Consider the following 25002-nt stretch of genomic DNA (forward strand, 5'->3'; position numbering starts at 1 on the left):
CTAAAAACAAAACAAAGTATTTCCTTGTTTACAGACGGCTGGAAGTGCGTCCCCCCGAGCGCAACACGGTCGCCTTGGAAAACAAGGAAGTGCTGGTCAAATAGAATCCATGTTCTGTTACTGCGTCGTCTATTTCTCGCCTCAAATGGTTTTTAAAACATTTTTCAGAGCAACGTTTAGTTGTAAATGACGCTGTGTGTTTGTTTACATGGCTGCCATGTTGGATACGGCACTACATTCACGCAGCGCAGCCTGAATGCAGCAGCTGTTCTGAGCCGTTGATTAGGCAGCGGTGAATTATAGAGCGGAGCGGTCATTATACGCTCATAATTCACCGCTGATTTCAGCGCTCGACCAATCAGAATCAAGCTCCCAAACGAGCCGGGTAATAAGTCATGTTAACCCATTAAGCCTAGAATTATTGAATGCTTTAACCAGTGAAAAATAGCAGATATACAAGCTCACAGCGCGGCACCGAGTGCCGCGCTGCGAGCTTGTAGACCTGCTATTTTTGAAAAAGTCGTGAAAATGTGTGCAAATCGTTGAACATATGTATTTTCAAAGCGAACGTTTGTAACTCAAATGTTGCTTCTGGGGGGGTCCCTGGAACTAAATATTTTGTAATGGGGGTCCGTGGCCAAATAAATATCATTTTGGGGGTCCTTCACATGAAAAGGTTTGAGAACCTCTCAAGAACAGACTAACTGAGCTCCAGTTAAGTGAAAAGGACCTTTTCTTTGACGATGGCTGGCCAGATTACTGACATAGAAACATAGGTTTTTCAAAAAACCTTAGAAGGATTCAAAAGACACTAATAGAATCGGGTCAAAATTCGAATTTTCACGATTTTTTAAAAATAGCAGATCTACAAGCTCGCAGCGCGGCACTCGGTGCCGCGCTGTGAGCTTGTATATCTGCTATTTTTCAATAGTTAAAGCATAAAATAATGATACACAATATAGTGTACCCGTTCTAAACGGGTTAAAGAGCAGCCGTCTCACTCTGTCTTGCGGGTCCTGTTGAAGAAGTAGGCCCACTCTGAGCAGGTCTTCTTGCTGCTGACCCAGAACACTCCAGATATTCCCACCACCAGCGTCATCAGATATTTCACCAGGAAAAGGGACAGATCAGGACGGTCATACTCCATTGTCTGAAACAGAGAAAACCAGCACATAAATAGATACACGTTATCCAGTGCGTTTGTGCGACATTACATTTTGAATCAACATTTTGAATTGAAGCGGTGAAAGCCGCTTCCAAGGAGTGGCTTTGTGTGTCCCGTACATGTCCATATATGGTCGTAACAGTCCAGAATGAACAGGCTTGGTCTGTCCCGTACATGTCCCGTGCATGCAGAATTGAGGATTGGTCAAGCTTCACATGACAATTTGGCCCTCCAGATAAAATCATTCATTCATTCAGAATTCATAAAAATATAGAACTAAAGCACATAGAAAGTATAGATCTAGAACACAGAATGTATAGATCTAGAACACAGATTTCATAGCTCTAGAACACATAGAATAGAAATTCACCGCTTCACTTCGAACCGAGGTTTGATTTTTTTGTGTGTTCCATATGACCAGTGGGTGTGCGGTGCAGTGTCCTGTGGCAATTTGATTGGACCAACGGTATCAGAGAATTGAAAATCACAAATATCTCTATTATCTGTCTGACTGCGGGTCTCCGGGCAATGCACCGATTCTGTGCAGGATACACAGAATCTCTGTGTGTTTACGGGGAGTGTATCCCTGATTGGCCAACCTGGATTGGTGAAGCTTCGAGTCAAGATTGAGCTAATTAGCCAATATAAGATCTTTATTGGCCAGCGCAAGCAGTCGGCTTAAAGTGAAGCAGAACGCTAGATGAGTGTAGCTGACAATGGGTACGAGGAGTGAATCAGATAACATGAGTGCTGCACAATGGCTGTGGCCGTGTATTCCCGGCTTGCATCTGTCCCGAGAAGGCTGGTGCCCTTCTAGCTCTACACAATAACCACTACTGAACTACATCAATCAGCTTCAATAAATCCACAGTTTACCTTGTGTGAGCAGGGGATGCTGTACTCCTGACAGCGGTCGTTGATCCAGGTCTTCTCCCAGGTGCTGCGCTGGCTCTGCTCATAGATGTAGCACGCCAGCAGGGTGACCAGAGGCACCAGGTACAGGCCACTGAACACGCCGATGCGGATCATGAACTTCTTCAGCTTCTCCTGGTTGCGCTCGTCGTGCTGGATGACCTGCCGCACGTGGTTGAGAGACACGATGCCGGCCAGGAGCAGCGACAGGCCCACGATCACGCCCACGCACAGCGGGGCCAGCACAAAGTAGCGCAGCGCGTCCAGGTCGTAAAGGCCCACGAAGCACACGCCACTGATGTTGTCCCCCTCCACTTTGTTCAAGGCCAGCAGCAGGATGGTCAGTGCCCCAGGGAGGCCCCAGGCCGCCGAGTGGAACCACACCTACAGGTCAGAAACTAGACGCTCGTTACCATTTTCATTACAGTTTAATATTATTTAACTCTTTTCTAAGAAACCAAATTTCGTCACGGAGTGAAAATATGTCTTTCGCTGGCAATTAGCTACCACACAATAATTGTAAGACAAAGGAAAGATAACGATCGCAAGAACAATTCAAGCCTTCACGTTTTCTCTGTGCTGTAAATTTAGCAACTTTAGCAACATAATACTCTATGTAGAGGTTGTATCAGGACAATCTCTCCAATATACACAGTATATATACAGTATATAAAGAAATGGGGGGCCCTACCGCTTTCTTTTCTATGGCTTCACAGCTCCACTTGGGTCCGGCAGCCAGGAACCAGGTGATGGTGAGGATGACCCACCACACGATGCCGGCCGTGGAGAAGAAGTAGAGCAGCATGAAGAGCAGGGTGCAGCCTTTGCTCTGAGAGCCCAGCACCACCGTGTCCACGGCGGAACCGTGGGAGGCCCTGGTGCACGCCGCGTTGTTCCCCAGCAGGAAGCCCAGGAAGTAGATGAGCGACACAAAGCTGTAGCACACCGCGTAGAAGATGATGGGCCGCTCGGGGTAGCGGAAACGCTTGACGTCGATGAGGAACGTGAGGAAGGTGAAGAGCGTGGCGGCCAGGCAGACCACGGAGCACACGCCAATGAAGCTCTTGGCGAAGTCGATCTCGTGGGGCTTAAAGTACATGTTGGAGCAAGGAGGGGCGCAGTCCTGGGCGCCCAGGAACGAGGAGCCGTGGCCCGGCTTGGTCTTCAGCTGCAGCGGGCACCAGAAGCCCAGGTCCCTCTTTGCGGACGGGGAGCTCTTTGGAGTGGTTGGAGGACTGACTGAACCCTCCGCGGAACTGCATGTGTCCAATCTACAGGGTGATACAACAAAAACAGCAGAATGAAGTTCAGTAGCCTTTTAATTATGCTAGTAAATATTAGTTGAAAACAAGTACAGATTAGATAGTTACTTATTATTATTGATTACAAAGGAAATTCCAGATTGCATCATATCTAAGCATATGAAAATACTCCAAATGCTAATGCAACTATACTACCTAACTAACTGTGCACTGTCTGTGCACTGTCTGTACACTATCTGAGATGGCTTCCGTGTATTATTATTTGCACTGCAGTTATCACAAAGGAAATTCCAGATTGCATCATATCTAAGCATATGAAAATACACCAAATGCTAATATGCAACTATACTACCTAGCTATCTGACATGGCTTCTGTGTATTATTATTTGCCGTGCAGTTAGTGATGACTGGATGTTTTTCTTACTTGTCACACTGTAGCTCGGGGGGCCAGGAGATGCCGAAGGTAACGCTGTCGTTCTTGCAGTCAGAGAGCACGGTCTGGCACTGCTCTCGGCAGGGCTGGATCACCTTGTTCTCCTCGGTGCACGCAGGGATGAAGGCCTGGCACAGGAAGTGGTGCACGTCTGGCGAGCAGCGCAGCTTGGCCAGGGGCATGAACGGCTGCATGGGGAGGGAAACGTCATGTTGTTGTCAGGCAGAAACCTTGGATCTCCATACTCTAAACTATGTGTGATCAATCAATCGATTGTGTTCTGGCTTGGATCAATGAATCCTATTTATTTATGTTTCACAATTAAAACATATTGTTAAAGAAAAAGAAAGAAAGAAAAGAATTAAGCAAAAAAGCATCAGTGGAGTGGACCCTCGCCCATAGATTGGGAATCATTGCTTTAAAGATATGACTGGTAGAGCAGGTTTGACATCTTAACATAACTTACACTTAAATAAGGTTTTCATAAGTTTTAAGTCACTCTGTTTTGTACGTTGTTGACTTACTGTATATAGCATACAACAAATAACACCTGAACCTTTTTGAACAGAAATTCTGCAATCTGTCTTGCATTCACCTATTTGCAACAGAAAGGCCAAAGAAAGAATCAAGCTTGGTTTAGCTTGAATATGTTTTGATACTCACAGGGGCGTTAATTTACAAAAAAAACAAAAAAAGTTAAAAGATCAAGATAAGAGGTTTCTGCCCAACAGCAACGATATCCTGAACACAAGATCAGCAAAAATGAAAAGGGAGTGATTTCTACAGTAAAGTGAACGCTGGGAGCTGCTGAAGCAGTGCTGTTCTATAACTGCCACACAAAGGAGTCCTTTCACTCACATATTCTTCCGTTTCAACAGATTTGTGGAAGACGACGAGGGAACCCGGGGGGAGTGGTGGGAATGGAGCACCAGGAAATGACTGCATAGCTGTTTGGAAACATACAGCGACTGGCCAGGAAGGCTGCTGATAGGTTAGCCTGCCACAGTGTTATAGTGTTTCTATGACATGTTCACGGCATGTACAAGGGATTAATGTGGATTAACCAGCAGCTACTGGTGGCAAGACAACATGAGAAAAAAAGAAAAGAAATTTGCAGTTGAGGCACCAAAGTAATCCCAATTATATAAACTATTCTTTATTTATCCACATATTCCCTTAGACAATAACTATAGCTTATCTTTGTGTGTACTGTAGGTATGTCTGTATGCAGTATGAAACAGCTGCAATACCACTGGGTGACCAAGTGGCGCTGTTGAACAGCCTTGACAACACAATAATTCATACGTATACTGTACAGTAGCTTAAAGAAATGAACTGCTCAAAGGCACCGCTCACTTCACACTGGGTATGATTTTGTTCTGTTGTCAAGTGGTGAAAATGAAAAGATATTATCAAGGATTAAAATAAATAATATTATCCATCGTCACCTTATCAAAGCCATCAGCAATTATAATGGCTGTATTGACGTAGTCGGCTCACATCGGTTTTAAACTTGTTTGCATGAATTATTATTCACGTTGAGATTAGTAATGCATAGACGAATGTATACACTCTGTTGTTGTCAATCTCTACAGCTAATATTTACCACAAAGTAAGTTAGGCTTGCACACACGTCACACGCACGCACGCAGTGTCACACACACACACACACACACACACACACACACACGCACACACGCACACACGCACACGCACACGCACACACACACGCACACGCACACACACGCCCACACACACCTACATTCAACACAGACTAAATCGAACAAAGTTACTATTCAATGTTTCCTTTTCCTAGACTCCAGTCTGGCAGTGGCCCCAATCTCTCAGGGGCCACGGCTCGGTTTCTCCCTCCAACAGTGAGACTCCTTGTCTCTCTCCTGTGGAGGTCCCAAACTCTGTCTCAATGAGCTCTTCTTGCTCACACTGACTTGTATTTTCTTTATGGCAGAGCTACTGTAAAAAAAAAGCCAGTCATTTCAGAAACCTTCAGCCAAGATCGGGGGCAGAAGTCAAGTCAACTCGTTCTAAAAAAGGCAAAATCCTCTGCTGTGTGAGTCCTTCAAGGATTTATACAACATTGGTTAGGCACTCACTTTTTTTAAATACGGTTTGAGCCACGTTTAAGAATCTTTAGCATAGCCTTCCTGTTTTCTTTGACAGTCTAAGTCAGTGGTTCTCAACCTGTGGGTCGGGACCCCCAGGGGGGTCCCCAAATTATTTTGGGGGGTCCCCAGATGATTAACTTAATGTGCAACATTGTTCTCTCTCTTAACAGTAAACAAACCAACATAAAGTTTGAGTGTATAGAGGGTATCTGCACATTTAAAAAGTGACAATTTAAGGACCTTTTAATACCTCTAAAATGACAAATTAAACATTGGCCAAATTGTCAAATATTAGAGGCAGAAATTGTGAAAATAGCCGATCTACATGCTCACAATACAACCATGTACAAAATGTAATGCCTCAGCTCTTAGTGCTCGTCAGGGTGAGGGGTCCCCTGTTAAAATATGATTATTTTGGGGGTCGCGGCATGAAAAGGTTGAGAACCGCTGGTCTAAGTAAATTTACTTTTTCCATTATTTTTCTACTGAAGTGCCTCACAGGGCCTTTCAAAAGCTGCCAGTCCCTGGCAAAATGTGGGAACAAGGACGGAAGAGGTTAGCCGTCCACCGGAAAATCCTACTGATATGACTCACTAAAGGTCTGCCTGCCTACAATGTCAGGGGCTGTACAATAAATCATGGCTTAGTTCAAACAGAGTTATGTTTAGTATGTAGTCCTGAATGTAGGGCAGTGTATACCTGTCACCTAGGAGACAAAGACTGGTGGAAGAGTGTGTACAGGAGAGAGAGAGAGAGAGAGAGAGAGAGAGAGAGAGAGAGAGAGAGAGAGAGAGAGAGAGAGAGAGAGAGAGAGAGAGAGATTGATTCTCTGCACCGTATGCAGGAAACACCATTGTGTGTGCATCTGGGTGTGTCTCTCCCTCCTTCCTCCAAAAATCAAAGGCCCCACACAACAAAGTAGAAAAGATTCCCTGTGGCCAAGTTTGCAGTGAAACAAGAAGCCCAGACTTCTGCCAGACAACACAAAGACTCCCTCAGAACATTGTTGGTTGTTCACCAGTAAGTCACGGTAGCACATCTTACTCATCAAATACCTGTAACTAAACCCTCAAGTTTTGAGGTGCCAAGACTCAAGGTTCAAATATTAGGCAAACTAAAAATCACTGCCCAAGTCAGTGGTTCTCAACTTTTTCAGGCCGTGACCACCAAAATAATCACACTGACGAGCACTAAGAGTTGAGGCATTACATTTTGTATAACACGGTTCTATTGTGAAAATTGCAGATCTACATGCTGAGGCATTGAGAGCATGTAGATTGGCTATTTTCACAATTTCTGCCTCTAATATTTGAGAATTTGGCCAGTGTTTAATTAGTCATTTTAGCGGTATTATAAAGTCCTTAAAAGGCTTAAATTGTCACTTTATAAATGTGCAGATACCCTCTATACACTTAAACTTGATGTTGGTTTGTTTACTGTTGAGTGAGAAAACAACATGGCACATTAAGTTAATCATCAGGGGACCCCCCAAAATAATTTGGGGACCCGCCTGGGGTCCCGACCCACAGGTTGAGAACCACTGGCCTAAGTGAGAGGTCTTCCAGAATCTTGCCTATGTCACATTGTATTTGAAGTAGTTATAATTATACTTTTTTGTTTTTTTCCACCATAACGTAACACAATCAACTCTTTTCAGCAGTAAGTAGACGTTGACCTGTGGTTCACCAGCACTAGAGTGTTGTCGTTGTTTTTTAACCTACCAAAGTGCCAACGAGTGTTGTTTACACTTTTGGGGCAATCCAAACAGTTCCAGTGAGAGCCAAGGTCAACCCCCTGACAACCATCCACATCCATGCCAAAACGTAATTCAACTCAGGTTGTACTGCACAGTTTCCAGCTATACGTAAGTGTCTTTGTGTAGCCTCTAGGCCTCTCTCCCCTGGTATCTACTCTCCAAGGTAAGAAGTAAGAATGTGTTTATGCCAAGTCCCCCACAGTTTTGGTGTCTCATTAGATAGGATAGTAGGAAGATAAGAAATTGTAATGTGCTTTTCTTAGTAAGATAAAATAAAATAAAATAAAATACATCATGAGACCTCACAAATTGGACTCACAACCTGTGTCACATGCTGTCCTCTCTCGCTCTCTCTCTCTTGCCATGCATGTGTCATTCTTGTTGGGCCATACAATGGTACATCCATGTCTCCCTTGTGACATCCCCACAAGAACTCACAAACACACAATGTCACTTTCTCCATTGTAGTCTATTTAAAGCAATGACGTCCAGGGTAGACTGTTCTTTGTCCTTAGCATAAGGTTGATTGTTGTGGGTGTGGCGGTCTCAAAAACTAAGAAGAACTCAAGAGGTGAAGGACTCTCAGTCTTGCACACCAAAAAAATCTGTCTAAGAAGTCATCCTTATACGTCAGGGACCCGTTTCTACAACCGCGACATGAGGCGGGACTACGGCTGCAATGACGCAATCGCTGTTGCGATCCAAATCGTTAAGCAAGTGTATACATGGAACAACAGGTCCATTTGGTTCCATTTGTACACTCTCAGAGTTATAGGGTTGTTAAAATTGAATGGTTTGGGCGCTCGGGTGAAACTTGGGTAAATTAACTGCCCACCTGCATTGATTGATTGATTGAAGATTGATTGATTGATTGATTGAAGACTTTATTAGAAGTTTGCATAGGAAAAGGTACAGTTTCATGACGGTACAGTTCACTGGTACAAGGTCTACTAAAAGGAGATCCATGAAAAGACTAAGCTTATTTCCACTGGAAACCATTGAAGTATCTCATATAACATTGAATGACAGACAAATAGAACACAGTACTATGCAGTAGATATGTAAAGAAAAACAAAAAAGAAAACAGTAAGTCTAAACAAACAGTATATACAAAGAAGGGGCAGGGGAGGGTAGGGTTGGGCTAGGTTAGTTTTTTTTACCAGTTGCGAACGGCTGCTGCCTGTAAGTGTTTTTTCAGGGCAATTTTAAAGGATGCTAGTGATCCACACTCCTTTATGACCTTCGGTAAGGCTTTCCACATTTTGGTGGTATAGCAGAAAAAAGAGTTTGACCCTTTGTTGGTTTTGACTCTGGGTTGAAAGTGATCTGTGGCGCTGCCTCTGGTGTTGTAATTATGGACATCCTTAATGTTTATAAAGTATTTTGACAGGTACTTGGGTATCATAGTTGTGTAGTGTATCTTGTACACCAGGCCCATTGCAAGTTGCTGTACTCTGTCATCTACTCTGAGCCACCCCACTCTGTCAAGTATCTATAGGAACTCAATTGACCCGTGTTCAGGGGAGGGAAGCTGGGCAGGGAGGCTGATATTTGTCACAGCACATACTCCTACAGGCTAGGGGCGGGAGTGTTGGCCGTGAGGAGTCGTACATCCTCCTGGTGGTGGCTCCTCACTGGCAGGTGAGCCAGTAGGATACAACAGCAGTGAATCAATTATCATGGGAGAAACAGAGGAATGAAGCAAAACAATCAAATAAAATATATGAATCTCACCTCCATCTTGCTCGCGGCAATGTCCTGGTCATAGTGGTCCATCATGTTGGGGAAGAAGGTCATGTTGTACGGCATCCCGTGGCAGCGGTGGACTCTGATTGGCTCACAGGTGAACAGGCTGTGGGTGTGGCAGCTTCTCATCCCCATCAGGAGGCACAGCAGCCACAGTGGTCCAGACATCAGCATCATGGAGGCTGCTTGGGGTGCAAATGTTGTTGTTTGGGTTTATTTTTGGTACTGGGCATTGGTGGAAGAAGTAATCAGATTTCCTTTTTTTGCAATACCACACCATAAAAATACTGTTACAAGTAAAACTCCCGTATTAAATATTTGACTTGAGTAAATATTCAAATGTATTGGCAGTTGGCACCATAATGTACTTATTTCTCAAAAATAACGCCAATGTGTTAACAGCTTGTAGATCTGCTATTTTCTAAAAGCCAAAGAATAAAACAGGGCTTAAGTGGTTAAAATAAGTATATTTTGTATTCATAATCTAAATCTGGAAACTGACTAGTAACTAAAGCTGACAAATAAAACTATATCTCACATGAAATCCACCTCCTGTAAACTAGATATTCTACCCACTCAATTTCTGAAGGAGATCCTGCCCTCTGTTGGTCTCCACATCCTATTATTAATCAACACTTCCCTGGTCTCCGGGTCTGTTCCGCCCCTTTTGAAAACAGCTATAGTCACCCCCCTCCTCAAAAAACCAAACCTCGATCCCTCAGTTATGAAGAATTACAGACCCATCTCAAAACTCCCGTTTTTATCTAAGGTCCTCGAAAAGATTGTCTTTACTCAGTTAACAACCCACCTTTCAACAAATACCATTTTCGAAAAATTTCAGTCAGGTTTCCGTCCCATGCACAGTACGGAAACTGCTCTATTGAAGGTATCCAACGACCTTCTGCTCTCCACCGGCTTGGGCAGCTGTTCCATTTTGGTCCTGCTAGATTTAACGGCTGCATTTGATACCATTGACCACGCAGTCCTTATCAGCCGACTTGAGACGGTCGTGGGTATCTCCGGTGTAGCCCTGCAATGGTTCCGCTCGTACCTAAGTGGCAGATGTTTCTCTGTTGCCATAGGTGATGCAATTTCATCCCCAGCCCCCTTACAGGGCTCGATTCTCGGCCCTATCCTTTTTTCGCTATACATGCTCCCATTAGGGGCATTAATCCGCAGTTTTAATATAAAATTTCATTGTTACGCTGACGATACTCAGCTTTACCTTCCAATAACTCCCGACAATAACGACAGTGTAGCCACCCTCCATAGCTGTATCTCCGCCATCAAACTCTGGATGCACAACAATTCCCTTCAGCTTAATGAGGATAAATCTGAGGTTTTAGTTTTTGGCCCCCCCCTCGCTAGAGCCCATATTGAAATAAATCTTGGTCCACTACTTCCAAACCTTAAATCCACAGTAAAAAATTTAGGTGTAACCTTCGATCCAGACCTCAACCTACAGCAGCACGTTAAAAAAGTCATCCAATCTTCATTTTATCACATCAGAAATATCTCAAAAATCAAATCATTCCTGACACTCCCTGACCTGTCCAAAGTAGTCCATGCCTTTGTTTTCTCACGCCTCGACTACTGCAACTCCCTGTATACCTGTCTCTCTAGAAAATCCATCCACAGCCTCCAAATGGTTCAGAATGCCGCAGCCCGTCTACTAACTAACACTAGAAAATATGATCATATCACACCAATCCTAGCATCCCTCCACTGGCTCCCAATTGATTTTAGAATACATTTTAAAATCTTACTCATTACATGCAAGGCCAGGATGGGCCTTGCCCCCGCTTATATAGCCGACCTGGTGACCAATTATGTGCCTCCCCGTTCCTTGAGATCGGCAAACAAAGCACTCCTAGACTTTCCGTCTGGTAACGTTAATTCCAAAGGACGTATGGCCTTTTCTTTTAGAGCCCCTACCCTGTGGAATGCCCTGCCCCTAGATATCCGCCTCGCCGAGTCTGTCCCCCGCTTTAAATCCCTTCTTAAAACCTATTTTTACACACTTGCTTTTAACCCCTAACCTATCTCAATGCTATCTGCAAGGTTCTATATCATTTTGTTCCTTTTACCATTGTGTAATTAGGTAGTTACTTCCTTGTATTGTTTTTGCATTGCTCTTTTAACCTTTTAACCTTTGTATGTCTTTGTTCTGCGTCCATTTGCTGTTTTGTTCTGTGTCTCCTGTAAAAGCACTTTGTAAACTTTGTTTTAAAAAGGTGCTATATAAATAAAGGTTTATTATTTTATTATTATTATTATTAAATAACTGTAGTTGCACAAAAAGGTAAAATATTTGCCTGTGCAATGAGGATAAAATACTGAAAAAATGGAAATACAAGTCAAGTAAAGATTACCTCAAAATTGTACTTGAGTAAATGCACTAGGGTTACTTTCTGCCACTGGTACAGGGTCAAGTTTCTCTTCTGGCTCAGAATGAGAATATCTTGGCCCAAAGTGTTGGATTCCACTGGCTCACTTGACTTTCATCCGCATTCCACTTTGCCTGGGGGGTCATCTCCATGGCAACGGTGGGAGGGGTGGCAGGTAGAACACTCCCATCAGCCCCCGTGTTCAGCATGAGCCTCTGGGTAGATAGAAGATATTGTTTTAGCTTTTTGTGTTTTTGCGTAAATTTAACGCCCCACTTGACCATACTACGTCACACAAAAGTATCAAAAACAGCAGATCTGCAAGCTCGAAACGCACTGTGGGCATGTTGATCACCGAAAGAGTCTCTTGTGCAGGTGAGAGCAATAGGGGCAGTCCAGCCAGGATAAGTCCAATTAGGGTATTAAAATGAAGCCATGATTTTGTCTTAAACTTGTAACTTTGGGATCACAGCTAAAAGTCCACCAATCCCCTGACAATAATGTGCTTTGATTAAGTCAACTCTATGGTAGAATAGATAGTTTGTCTTATTATGCCTGCCTGCCTGTGTCAATACAACAAGTTACTGTTATGTTAGCTATATAGTCGGGGCATTCCAAAGCATCAGTGATCGTGATTGCCTTGATTCTGGGTGTTCATTACATGTCAGTGATATACAGGACTGGTTCAAAGGGTTATTTCAAAACCCAAGTCAATCCTTTTTTCCCAGAGCACAAAGTCAATGCATTAAATACAGGGTGGGGAATTAACGACTGATTCAATAAGAATACGTCTGAGCTTGTTGATGCAGGCTTCTCATTAAAGTATCTGGCTTTTCAAGCACACACACACCACACGCACACGCACACACACACACACACACACACACACACACACACACACACACACAGGCAATTAAACCTAACAATCATTCATACTTCAAAGGAAAACAGCAGAGTTCATATAAATACTACTGATTCTACTGAATAACATTCAAGGTTTTTAGGAGTTTAACTTGCATTATAGTGTGGACTATTTACCTATAAACCCCAATGCAACACTCGAGTCAAAATGGTTTATTTAACTAGGTAAACTAAACATGTACACGTTAGTGTAACGTTGGTGGTGAAAGCGAGTGTTGAACTGACAAATAATTGACCACGACAGGCTGTTATAAGCGTATAACTATGTAACAAGCATGTCAGAGACTCAGAGACAGTAAAACATATTTAACAGCTTCTATATCCATCTTCTTCTTGATAAACATCCTGACCTAAGGTCTAACGCTGGGGCGAATACAGTCATTATTCCACCCGAAGTCGGGACACCAAAGTTCGGCCATGGAGAATAAATAAAGCTCCCTGCCTCGACAGTTTCCAGTGGGGCCTGCAGCTGCTGGGTGAGTTTTGGGACAACAAAATAAAGTTTAAAGCCCCGAATAAAATGTGAGTAAAGCGCTTACCCTCGACTCCACAGGCGTTAGTGTAATAGTCCACTACATTGATAGCTGTCTCGGGGCTGTTCCTTTAGGTTGTTTTTGAGCGTGCAAATGTTTTTGCTCCGACACACACTCCAGAGGGAATCTCTCTCCGCCTGTGGCTGGCTGGCTGACTGACTGGCACCTCTACATCCCATAGCCTATGGGGCGGTCATGCTGTGATTGGCTGGTTGCTTGTTATGGCAACTGTTTGGTTTCTGTTTTAGTCAGTGGTGGAATAAGTACTCACTACTAACATGTTGTAAAAGTATCAATACTGCAATGTAGAAATACTCTAATACAAGCAGAATTCCTGTATTAAAAAATACTTGAGTAACATTACAAAAGTATATATCTATCAAAATGTACTTAAAGTACCAAAGGCATAAAGTACTCATTATGCAGAATCCCTTTTCAAGTAGGCCTATGCAAATGGCCAAAATGTATATAGGGCTGAAGTGTAATGTATTTGTATTAATAATCCAAATCTACAAAGTAACTAGTAACTAAAAGTTCTCAAATAAATGTAGTGGAGTAAAAGTACTATAGTTGGATCAGAGATGTAGTGGTGGAGTTAGTAGAAGTAAAGTACTGGAAATTGGAAATACACAATACCTAAAAATTGTATACTTAAGTAGGCTACTGTACTTAAATAAATGTACTTAGTTACTTACTTTCCACCACTGGACATATGTCAACAGTGTGCTATAAGTATAAGGCATACTTGACACCACTGAGTCCAGTGGGTTCTCAACTTTTTCCACGTCAGACAGGGTAGGGAGTAGGGACCCCCAAATCAGATGTGTTTGGTCCCCACAAATATATTTGTTAAATAACTTTACTAATAATCACTGTCATTATGTGACAAACTGCAATGTGGTGATTTGTTTAATGCAGTGGTTGTCAAAGTGTCTTTGGAATTGGTCTAATTGATCGATTATTTAGGCTGTAGCAGTAAAATCATCAGTCTGTTGGTTTATGTATTTGTAACTCTGAGACGGTACTCTCGTATGGTATCGAGATGCCCCAAATCCCTTAAAATTAAAAGCTCCAAACAGCCCAGAACAAACTGATTAGACTCCTGCTTGGCCTTTCTTCTCTGGCCTGGGCTGGCCCAGGGCCAGATCTAGTCATAGGCAAGGGGGGTCACAGTCATTCACCTTCGTGAAGTTGGCACCCCATATGATGAAAACATATATAAAAATGGTGTCATTCTTAAGTGCTGGATTTGTGCTGAATTGTGCTGTAAATTTTATAATTTGTGCTGGTATCATTTTTGAGATATTTTAAGTTACAGTTTTGCTGAGCCTTGCACGGTTGCACCCCCAATTTTTTGGCTCCAAATCGGGAAAAAGGGGTCTCATTCTTTAGTGCTGGATGTGCTCTAATTTGTGCCGTTGAAATCATCAATTGATATATTTATATATATAAATATGTATATGGTTATGAATTAGCAGATTTAGCATTACAGTGGTGTGGCCTACAGAGGATGATGTAGAGCAGCAGTGCTTAATAGTAGAACATAGGAGCAGAACAGTGGCGTTAGAAAAACTAAAAAGTGATACCAGCACAAATTATAAAATTGACGGCACACACCGCTTTGCGGCATGGGCTGGAGGTGACTCCCTATCATTTCTTCCTGCCCCACCTAGTGCTAAAGACTAGATCCGGCCCTGTCGGGCCCACCTCATTGCTTATCACCACATTAGTGTGGGGTGGCTCACAGTAGCTGACAGAGTAGGCTACAGCATCTTGCAATGGTAGTCGTCATTCAAACGTCTGCATAGTCTGTTTTACCGGAATCGATCCACGACCCACTTCTTTTTTCTCTCGGCTGTTTATGGATGTTTTGGGGGGACTCAACTATACATTTCTATAGTTGAAAGAATGGACTACATGACAGAATAAACTTTATATTTTATTTGTGACATTTGTGAAAAAAATATTGCATCCTTTTGCTATTTCAAAAATATCAAAAGAAAATTGAAAATCTTGTATGGGGACCCTGGGACAAAACATTCAGATGGGGATCCTTAGCCAAATACATTAATTTGGGGATTCTTGACATGACATTTTTGAGAACCACAACAACAGTGACATGGCTTGTTTATGGTCAATTGACTAATTATAATTGGTTTGTTTATGGTCAATTAACTAATTATAATTGCATTTCTCCACCGAAATGTCCACAGCTCGGACAACTTGTGTCTACTGTGTGTTTCAGTTGGAAACATTGGAATTCACATGAAGGACACTAGGGGATGCCCAACTCCACAACCCAGCATGATACTCCAACCAGTGGTTCTCAACCTTTTCAGGCCGAGACCCCCAAAATAATCATATTTTAACTGGGGACCCCCCACCCTGACAAGCACTAAGAGTTGAGGAATTAAATTTTGTATAACACGGTTCTATTGTAAAAATAGCAGATCTACATGCTCACAACGCCTCGCAATGCGAGGCGTTGTGAGCATGTAGATCGGCTATTTTCACAATTTCGGCCTAATGTTTAATTTGTCATCTTAGAGTCCTTAAATTGTCACTTTAGAAATGTGCAGATACCCTCTATATACTTAAACTTTGTGTTGGTTTGTTTACTGTTGAGTGAGAAAACAATGTTGCGCATTAAGTGAATCATCTGGGGACCCCACAAAATAATTTGGGGACCCCCCCTGGTCCCGACCCACAGGTTGAGAACCTCTGTACTAAAGAACCACTGTACTAAACCTACTCTATCTGACACAGAGACAGTGAGGAGTTCAAGCCCAGCCAGAAGCCAGGGTAGAGCGGTTCGGTGAACGTGGACTGGAAGGTGTGTAGGTGTCTCATGGAGTCAGAGGACACTCTGTAGAAGGACAGAGTCCCAGCAGGACAGTCCAGGTACACTCCCACTCTGTTGGAGGTGTGGGTAGGGATGAGCGTGTCCTTGCAGTTGTGCCTGGCAATGTAGGTGTTAGGAGAGCAGGACAGTCTCCAGGACTTGGGATAGTATCCCAGCCCCATGTCACGTATGTTAGCCTCTCCTTTCCTCCTGATTCCCCGGTAGGTCACTGCTATGCGCACCCAGCCACTCCACTCCACCTCCCAGTAGCAGCGCCCACTCGCTCCCTCCCTGCACAGCACCTGGAGCCAGCCGTCAAACCTGTCCGGGTGATCGGGATCCGGCTGTTGCTCTTCCACCCTGGTCACCGTCCTGTTGTTGTCGGACAGGGAGAGCTCTCTGTGGGCTGTGTCTGGGTCCAGTGTGAGCTTACAGGCGTCTGAAGAAGAACCAGATAATCAATATTGAATGGTCAGTGACTGGATTTGAAGTTGATCCCAGAGTTGAATCACAACACTCATTTCCCTGCTATGCCACAAAACCCCGGCCTTAAAGGAGTTTACGTAAATCCCTACCCTTCTTTAAAACCGCTCTGAAAGAACGTTTACAGGTGGCTGCAAGCCTGCAACTCGAAACTGGCCCCTGTAAAACGTCAAAGACAAAGCCTACCCCTACCCCGCCCTTGACCTGTTTACTGTACATAGTTTTTCAATGATGTCTTGCATAATACTGTGTGTATTTGTCTGTCATTTGATGTCTCTATGAGTCGAGTACAAAAGGACCCCAATGTAAACAAACCATAAGGCTTTCTTTTAAATCCTATTAGTAGACCTTGTATCTGAACTGTATTATCATGTGCCTTTCCCATGTGAACTGCTAATATAGTATATAGTATTCAATCAATCAATCAATCAATCAATCAATCAATCAATCAATCAATCAATCAATCAATGAAGGAGCAGATCAGTCAGGGATGGAGCAGTGAGAAAGTAAGGATGTGGTTCAGGAGGTAAATCATTATACTTACATTTTCTCAGACCAGGTCGCATCATCAACGCTCCACCATGATCGACACTGAAAAGAAGAACAAAACAGAAACAACCACAGATCACATGTACTTTGCACATAAACACTATGAGACCTGTTAATGCCCCCATATCTGGGAATGCCCATATATGGACATACTGCTTCTTGCCCTTATGGCGTCTTACTGGCAGTGGTGGAAAAGAACAAAAATGTATTACTTAAGTAAAAGTATCAATACTGCAATGTAGAAATACTCTTTTACAAGTAAAAGTCCTGTATTAAAATTTTACTTGAGTAAAAGTACAAAAGTATTGGCATCAAAATGTACTTAAAGTACAAAAGTAGAAAGTACTCATTATGTAGAATGTCCCATTTCACAAGTTTTCAAATGTATGCAAATCTTTGAAAATAGCAGACCTACAAGCTTGTAGATCGGCTATTTTCAAATAGCCAATACATATATAGGGCTGATGTGGGTAATTTAGTAATACAAATTGAAATAAGTAACCAGTAGCTAAAGTTGTCAAATATAGTGGAGTAAAAGTACACTATTTGGATCCGAGATGTAGTGGAGTGGAGTATAAAATATTGGAAATTGGAAATACTCAAGTAAAGTGCAAAAACCTGAAAATTGTACTTAAGTACAGTACTTAAGTAAATGTACTTAGTTACTTTACACCACTGCTTACTGGTTATAATGTTTTACAATATCCCATTGGTAATAGGCCCCGGGGCAGACCAAGGACCAGTTAATGGGGTTATCTCCAGAGAAAGAGAAGCTGGAGCTCTCTGCTTGGTTGTTATTGCTTTCATTCTACACATTTTATATAATTCTATACAATTTTATAACAATGTTATGATTGGGTAGAAGAGAAGAAAAACTATGCATTTGTGGTCAATGTAAGATGTAAACAACATGCAGTCCGATGGGGGAAAGAAAAACCTGTGAAAATATTGTGAAAATAGCTTCCACCTCCAGTACAGACCTGAGGATTCTCAGTCCCCACAGAGGGTCTTGCAGTCCAGCAGAGAGTTCCAACAAGCCCGGCCCTCCTGGGTGGTTGTAGCTCAGATCAAGCTCTCTCAAGTGGGACGGATTGGACCTCAGAGCTGAGGCCAGGGCGGAGCAGCCTTCCTCTGTGAGCAGGCAGCCTGACAACCTGCAGAGAACATACAGTAACATATAGTAACATACAGTATGGCCTGATACCTTGCAGAGAACATAATAGCACTTACTTCTTATCTACAACCATTCACAGGTTGCTGTCATGATGCTCACCTGGGGGGGTGCTCTCCATTCCAACGTGTCTCCATTCCGACATTGACTTCTTATTGTCGGAGTGGCAACACTTCCATAGAGGTTAGGTTTAGGGTTAGGGTTAGGGTTAGGGATAGGGTTAGTGTCGGAATGGAGACATGTCGGAAAGGAGACATGTCGGAATGGAGACATGTAACCGCTGACCTGACTGGGTCAGTTCAATTAAACCCTAACTGATACATGAATCAGCGGTTCTCAACGTGTTGTGAGCTTGTAGATTGTCTATTTTCAACAAATGTTTTTTCTATGTTTTTCATTTCAAACATTTATTTTATTCTCAGAGAACACACTGAGGGCTGAGAGACCCCTTTTTCCAGTGTCAAAAGAGCCTGGTATGAATGATGGACAGAAGGAATAGTGACCAAATAGTCTGGTCTGGTGCATTTTATACACACAGAATGAATACTGACCAAATAGCCTGGTGCAGTTTATACACAGAGGGAATACTGACCTGAGGATCTCTAGTCTACAAAGTTCACTCTGCAGCGCGGCACAGAGGACGTTTACTCCTGAATCCTGTAGGTTGTTGTTGCTGAGGTCCAGCTCTCTCAAGTGACAGAACTCTGAGCTGAGAAACTCTGATAGCCGTTTACAGCATTGTGCTGTGAGGTTGGTTCGACTCAACCTGACAAAATGAATGGACGAGAATTGAGACACAAGCATGACGTGTCAAAGAGGGCTTATTTGTCACTCACAACAGTCACCAGAACAAAATGTTAGTGTATAGCATGCATTACTGACTGTGCATCCAATAACAACTAATAATATACTGGATATAAGAAATAAGAAACACAGATGGAAGACACAAATGTAAGTAAGAACAAAATCTTTACTGATTAGGTGCTTGGTCCACCTACTTTATTTCTTTTTCTAGATTGATATTTCTATCGATTTGATGTATTGATGTATTACCTTGCTTATTCTATTGATGTATTAGCCTACCTTGCTTATTGTAAGTCACTCTCGATTAAGAGCGTCTGCTAAATGCCTAAATTGTAAATTGAGTGAGATACATACAGTACATTACAATTAGAGATGTTACCGATCAATCGGCAATGGATCGGATCGGGCCGATCAAAGCGTGATCGGCGATAATCGGTGGTTTAGATCAAAAGGTAAATTCACCGATCCGATCCGATCGGTGCATCCGATCAACCAGCCGTTCAGTATGCCCACTTGAGGCCATTTTGGGGTATTGATTTCCACAGTGCTGAAGGAATAATTAGTTACTGCTATGATAATAAATACATAGTAATGCTGGTAAATAACTATAAGGCAAATATATAAATGAATTCATGAGTGAATTAATTAATTAAAGTTAAAACATTAACATTTAGAAAATATAAATAATATATAAATAATAACTTGATCGGATCGGTGATTGATCGGTATCGGGTGATCAAACTTTTGTGATCGGTGCTCTGTGATCGGTTCCAAAAAACCTGATCGGACCATCCCTAATTACAATAATAGTATTGCAATAGATGTGCTTCCACTGACCTCAAAACCACAACCTTCCCCATGGACAGTCCATCAGTGAGCTGCATCAACCCTGTGTCACTCAAACAGTTGTTGCTCAGGTCCAGCTCTCTTAAATGGGCTGGGTTGGACTTCAGAGCGGAGGCCAGCGAGGAACATCCTTCTGCTGTGATCAGACAGCCTGATAACCTGCAGAGAACATCAAAGTAAATGCTGGGTTCACGGGTATTGCTCTTGGCTTTACATTACATCACAGTGTGACTGTATTGGTACAATGTCAATAGAGCTATAGTGCGCAACTTTGGTTGTGTGCTATCGAAATGGAGAGGCTCTGCCTGTCTAGCTCCTTCCACAGTTGTTGCATCACATCACATACATGTCTCAACTAGACTAGATTAATCGAGAGGAGTGTGCTTGTACAGTATCTAAGCCTGTCACAATTAATACATAGTCGTCTAAACGCAATTATTTGGCATAATCGCAATTGTTTTGTCATGATCATCATAATTGTTTCCATGTTGATGTTCATATATTTTTAAACATTTTAAAAAAAATAGTGGAAATAGCAGATATACAAGCTCAATACAATATGCAATTATTTTACTTTTTCTGTAAACTGCAGCACTAAAACTGTTATGGTCACTAACGTTAATGTGTCCATAAACAAGAATGTAAGTGGTCATGTGTTGACCGGTTTGAGGGCTACTGACTTGAGGGTTGCCAGCCTGCAGTTTTTACTCCTCAGTCCAGCACATAGCAGGTTGACGCCGGAATCCCGGAGGTTGTTGTTACTGAGGTGCAGCTCCATCAGGGAAGAGGGGTTGGAGCTGAGAACAGGGACCAAGGTTTCACAACACGTCTCTGACAGGTTACAGCCACTCAGCCTGAAAAAGGAATGGTGATGATTATGATTATGATTATTAACACACTTTTGTCCCTAATCAGATCAGACCGTTTTTGAGCTCTACTGCAAAGTTGGCCAGCAGTACGCTTGATGAAATTAACCCATGATTAGCACCGCTCATTTCACACTAGGTGTGGCTTGACACTGTGTCACAGAAATGCCCATATTTCTGCCTGCTCTTAGTGAATAACGCCTTTCCTATATTAATCATGTGTGCTCTTACAATGCTTTGGATGAAGCTTTGACCACTGGCATCAGCCTCAGAAGACCCTCCTCTGAAGCAGAGTACTTCTCCAGATCAAATACGTCCAGCTTCCCCTCTGATGACAGCAACACGAACACCAGCGCTGACCACTGATCGGCGGACAGCTTGTCTGTGGAAAGCCTTCCTGAGGTCAGGTACTGTTGGATCTCCTCCACCAGAGAATTGTCATTCAGCTCATTGAGGCAGTGGATCAGATTGATGCTTCTCTCTGGAGACAGACCCTCCCTCATCTTCTGCTTGATGTACTCAGCTGTTTCCTGATTGGTCTGTGAACTACTTTCTGTATGTTTCAGCAGGCCTAGCAGTGGGATCTGATTGGTCTCCAGTGAGAGGCCCAGGAGGAAGCGGAGGAACAGGTCCAGGTGTCCGTTTGGACTCTGTATGGCCTTGTCCACAGCACTCCTGTAAACCTCTGTTGCAGGTGATTTTCTCAACAGCACCTTCATGCGCTGAACGCCCCACTGTGATGCATCCATTACATTCTTTTTGCTGTTGATGAGTGATGTGATCACATGAACAGCAGCCAAAAACTCCTGCACGCTCAGATGGACGAAGCTGAATACCTTGCCCTCATTCGGCTCTTGCTCTTCTTTAAAGATCTCTGTGAACACTCCTGAGTACAGTGAGGCCTCATTGTAATCGATATCATTCTTCTTCAGGTCCTTTTCATAGAAGATCAGGTTGCCATCCTGCAGTTGCTGAAAAGCCAGTTTTCCAAGTGACTTCATCTTCTGGTTGAGATCTTGTGTGTCGTACTTCAGTTGGGATTGTTGCATCTGGAATGCTAGGAATTTGGCATACATCCCAGTCAACGTCTTGGGGATCTTTCCATCTCTGTCTATTCTCCACATCTGTTCCAGGACCGTGGCAGTGATGGAACAGAACACTGGGATGTGACACATGATGTTGAGGCTCCTTGATGTGTTGATGTGTATGATGATTCTGCTGGCCTGGTTATGGTCAATGAATCTTTTCCTGAAGAACTCTTCCTTCTGAGGATCCGCGAACCCTCTCACTTCTGTCACCATGTCAATGAACTCTGGGAGGATTTGAGTGGCTGCCGCAGGTCGTGTGGTTATCCAGATACGAGCGGATGGAAGCAGTTTCCCCTTGATGAGGTTTGTCAGCAGTTCTTCTACAGAGGCTGCTTCGGAGACATCTATGTGCCGATGGTCTTCTGTGGCGAAATTTAAATTAAGCCGGCTTTCATCTAATCCATCCAGAACAAACACAACCTTGAAAAGGCTCTTGTCATAGTTGTCGTTTCCTGACGTTTGCAGTGCTGCGAAGATGGAATTGAGTTGCTCCAGTTTGATGTCGATGCTTTCTCTGACACAGGTGTGGATGAGCTCAGCCAAACTAAACCTCTCTGCCTTCAGCGTATTCAGGTGACGAAATGTGAACGGGAACATGAGGTGGGTGTCTTGGAGACCTCTCCCTTCCGCCCAGTCCAGGATGGACTTGTGAACCAGGAAGGTTTTGCCGATTCCGGCGATCCCGATCGTCAGCACCAATCTCATGGGTGCATATTTCCCAGAAGGGTGTTGAAAGATGTCAACAGGTTTGATGGCTCTTTCTGTTGCAGACGTCTTTCTGGACATCGTCTCAATCTGTGTGACCTCGTGCTGAGAGGTAACATGGTCATGCACTCCTTCAAGGATGTAGAGATCTGTGTAGATGTCGTTGAGATGCTTTTTGTCCCTCCTCTTGGCCAGGGCCTCGGTCACACAGATGAACCTGTTATGGAGGTTGGACCGGAGGATGTGCTGGTGCTGAATGATGAGTTCTGGAGGTTCTGGAAAAACACAATCATGTTAGATTAAACCATGAAGTAAAGGTCTACTGATTTGGTGTGCAGTGATGGCTAGGGTTTCTGTCTAGCCAGGGGGGTGGCTTTCACGGACTTTCAGTGGTGTAAAGTAACTAAGCACATTTACTCAAGTGCAGTATTTAAGTACAATGTTGAGGTATTTCTACTGGAACATTTCCAATTTTCAGTACTTCTACTTCTACTCTACTACATCTCAGAGTCAAATATTATACTTTTCCCCACTACAGTTTAAAACTTTAGGTAGTAGTTGCTTTGTAGATTTAGATTAGTATCACAAAACATACATTACATAAAGAAATAGCCGATCTAATAGCTCAAAACGTGTTGCATTCTGACGCGTTGTGAGCTTGTAGATCTGCTATTTTCAAATTTATATACAATTTATACATTTGAAAATGTGCGAAATGAGACATTATGTATAATGAGTACTTTCTACTTTGAGTACTTGAGTAAAAGTACTTGAGTAAAAGTACGAAAGTATTGGCATCAAAATGTACTTAAAGTACCAAAAGTTAAAGTACAAATACCTCAAAACTGTACTTAGAGGTCCGCTGTCAGCCCCGAAATTATAATAGTATGATACAGTAGGCAGTAGGTCATGTGGTCTCTATTAAATTATAATAGTATGATACAGTAGGTCATGTGGTCTCTCTCCAGTGTGGATCCTCAAACACACTGTAGGCCTACGGTACTTAAAGGACAACTTTGGTCATATTTTAGATTGTAATTAGAGAAAAGAAAAAGTGAGTGTTAAAATGTTTTCATTTGCTTCGTTCTATTGTTTTATCGCGTTTACCGTGCTAAAATGTGGGGCATGCGTACGCATGGGGGCATGCGTACAAGCCAGCAGTTTCTTTATTGCTATTTACAGTAACACTTCTAGCCCCCATAAGTCACATCCAACCACGAAAGGTTGCGTTGTATCTTGGGAATGGGCTTATTCTGTGTAAAATGACATATTTAGCCACTTGCCCCCAACCACTGAAATAACATTCTCTAAAACAATAGAAAGAAGTAAATGAAATCAATTTAACACTCATCTTTTATATTCTTTAATTACAATCTAAAATATGAACCCTTGTTGTAAAAAACTAAAGTTGTCCTTTAAGTTAAAGTACTTAGTTACTTCACCACTGTATGGAACCGGTAGTAGGGTTGTTGTTGTTGTGCATCTAATTGTAAACAAATAATATCTTTATGATGTTGTGAGGTGTAGTGTCTGTCTGTGTCTGCATGTGTTCTGACACACCGGATCATACCGGTAAAAAGGTGTCGGCAGTATAAACATCTCAATTCTGGTTACCTACGTAGGCTATAGTAGCGATGTTTATTACAATACAATACATCCAATCCTCTAATTAATCATGTCTTTAAACATTGAAATAATAAATGTAAAAAAATGTTCAACAAAGTATTATTGTTTTGTCAGAATAATATGCCAGTCAAGCAAAAATGTTCTTTAAGACAAAAAAAACAAGTTCCATTACATTATAAAGGTATCACAAAAGTGCAATGATGAGGTGGAGAACTTCAGTTCAAAGTAGAAAATAGTTTATTACATAGCAAGGAAAATTATGGTCATTTTAATTTTCCTTTCTATGAAATAAACTATTTTCTACTTTGAACTGAACAGAGCTGCCTTGGATCCTTTCTAAGTTCTCCACCTCATCATTGCACTTTTTTGATACCTTTATAACGGAATGGAATTAAGTAACTATACCCTCTATCTCCTTTCCTGTTTTCATTGTCCCCATGACCTTACCTTTGGGTACCAGCTCAGTGTTGGACAGAGCATCCACCAGATCATTCCTGGCCATCTTCCTCAGAATGTCCACAGTGATCTTCAGGGCTTCCACAGCAGAGCCGAAGGTCTGGACCATCTGGTCCACCGTGTCCGGCCGGTCAGCATGCTCCAGACGGCTCTTGGGGATGGAGGGGAGGCCGGTGGAGGAGTCAGCCTGAAGCAGACGGCTCTTGGGGATGGAGGGGAGGCCGGTGGAGGAGTCAGCCTGAAGCAGGAACCACTGGAAGGTCCTGAGCTCCTCACTGCCCAGGTCTTCCAGGGTCTTCAAGAGTTGTTCTTTAGGCGTCGCCAT

General features: G+C 42.8%; 2 protein-coding genes across 4 annotated transcripts in view; both read right to left on the minus strand.

Annotated features, from left to right (window-relative positions):
- fzd6 (frizzled class receptor 6) overlaps positions 1-13383 on the minus strand; it is a 129354-nt gene extending 115971 nt beyond the window's left edge. For 2 of the 3 annotated variants that reach the window (XR_013963141.1, XM_080750708.1), the window contains exons 1-7: positions 13248-13383; positions 11773-12002; positions 9389-9585; positions 3764-3960; positions 2769-3348; positions 2042-2461; positions 1002-1150 (exon numbers count right to left, since the gene is read on the minus strand). Coding sequence is in view for 2 of the 3 variants with exons in the window: in XM_080750708.1 (XP_080606834.1) it covers positions 1002-1150; positions 2042-2461; positions 2769-3348; positions 3764-3960; positions 9389-9577 (1535 nt within the window). In the remaining variant the exon portion in view is untranslated. The remainder of the gene's footprint in view (positions 1-1001; positions 1151-2041; positions 2462-2768; positions 3349-3763; positions 3961-9388; positions 9586-11772; positions 12003-13247) is intronic. The other variant, XM_080750709.1, reaches the window with a different exon arrangement.
- Positions 13384-15989: 2606 nt separating this feature from the next.
- LOC308298967 (protein NLRC3-like) lies at positions 15990-25002 on the minus strand (the record flags this gene model as incomplete). The annotated part of the gene is made up of 8 exons (XM_080742682.1): positions 15990-16522; positions 17111-17157; positions 18096-18269; positions 18879-19052; positions 19928-20095; positions 20617-20790; positions 21034-22870; positions 24669-25002. The coding sequence occupies 8 exons, from the start codon at positions 25000-25002 to the stop codon at positions 15990-15992; spliced, it is 3441 nt and encodes a 1146-aa protein (XP_080598808.1).

Source organism: Nannobrachium achirus (genome assembly GCF_963921795.1).
Source record: "Nannobrachium achirus genome assembly, chromosome: 2".
Lineage (NCBI taxonomy): Eukaryota > Metazoa > Chordata > Actinopteri > Myctophiformes > Myctophidae > Nannobrachium > Nannobrachium achirus.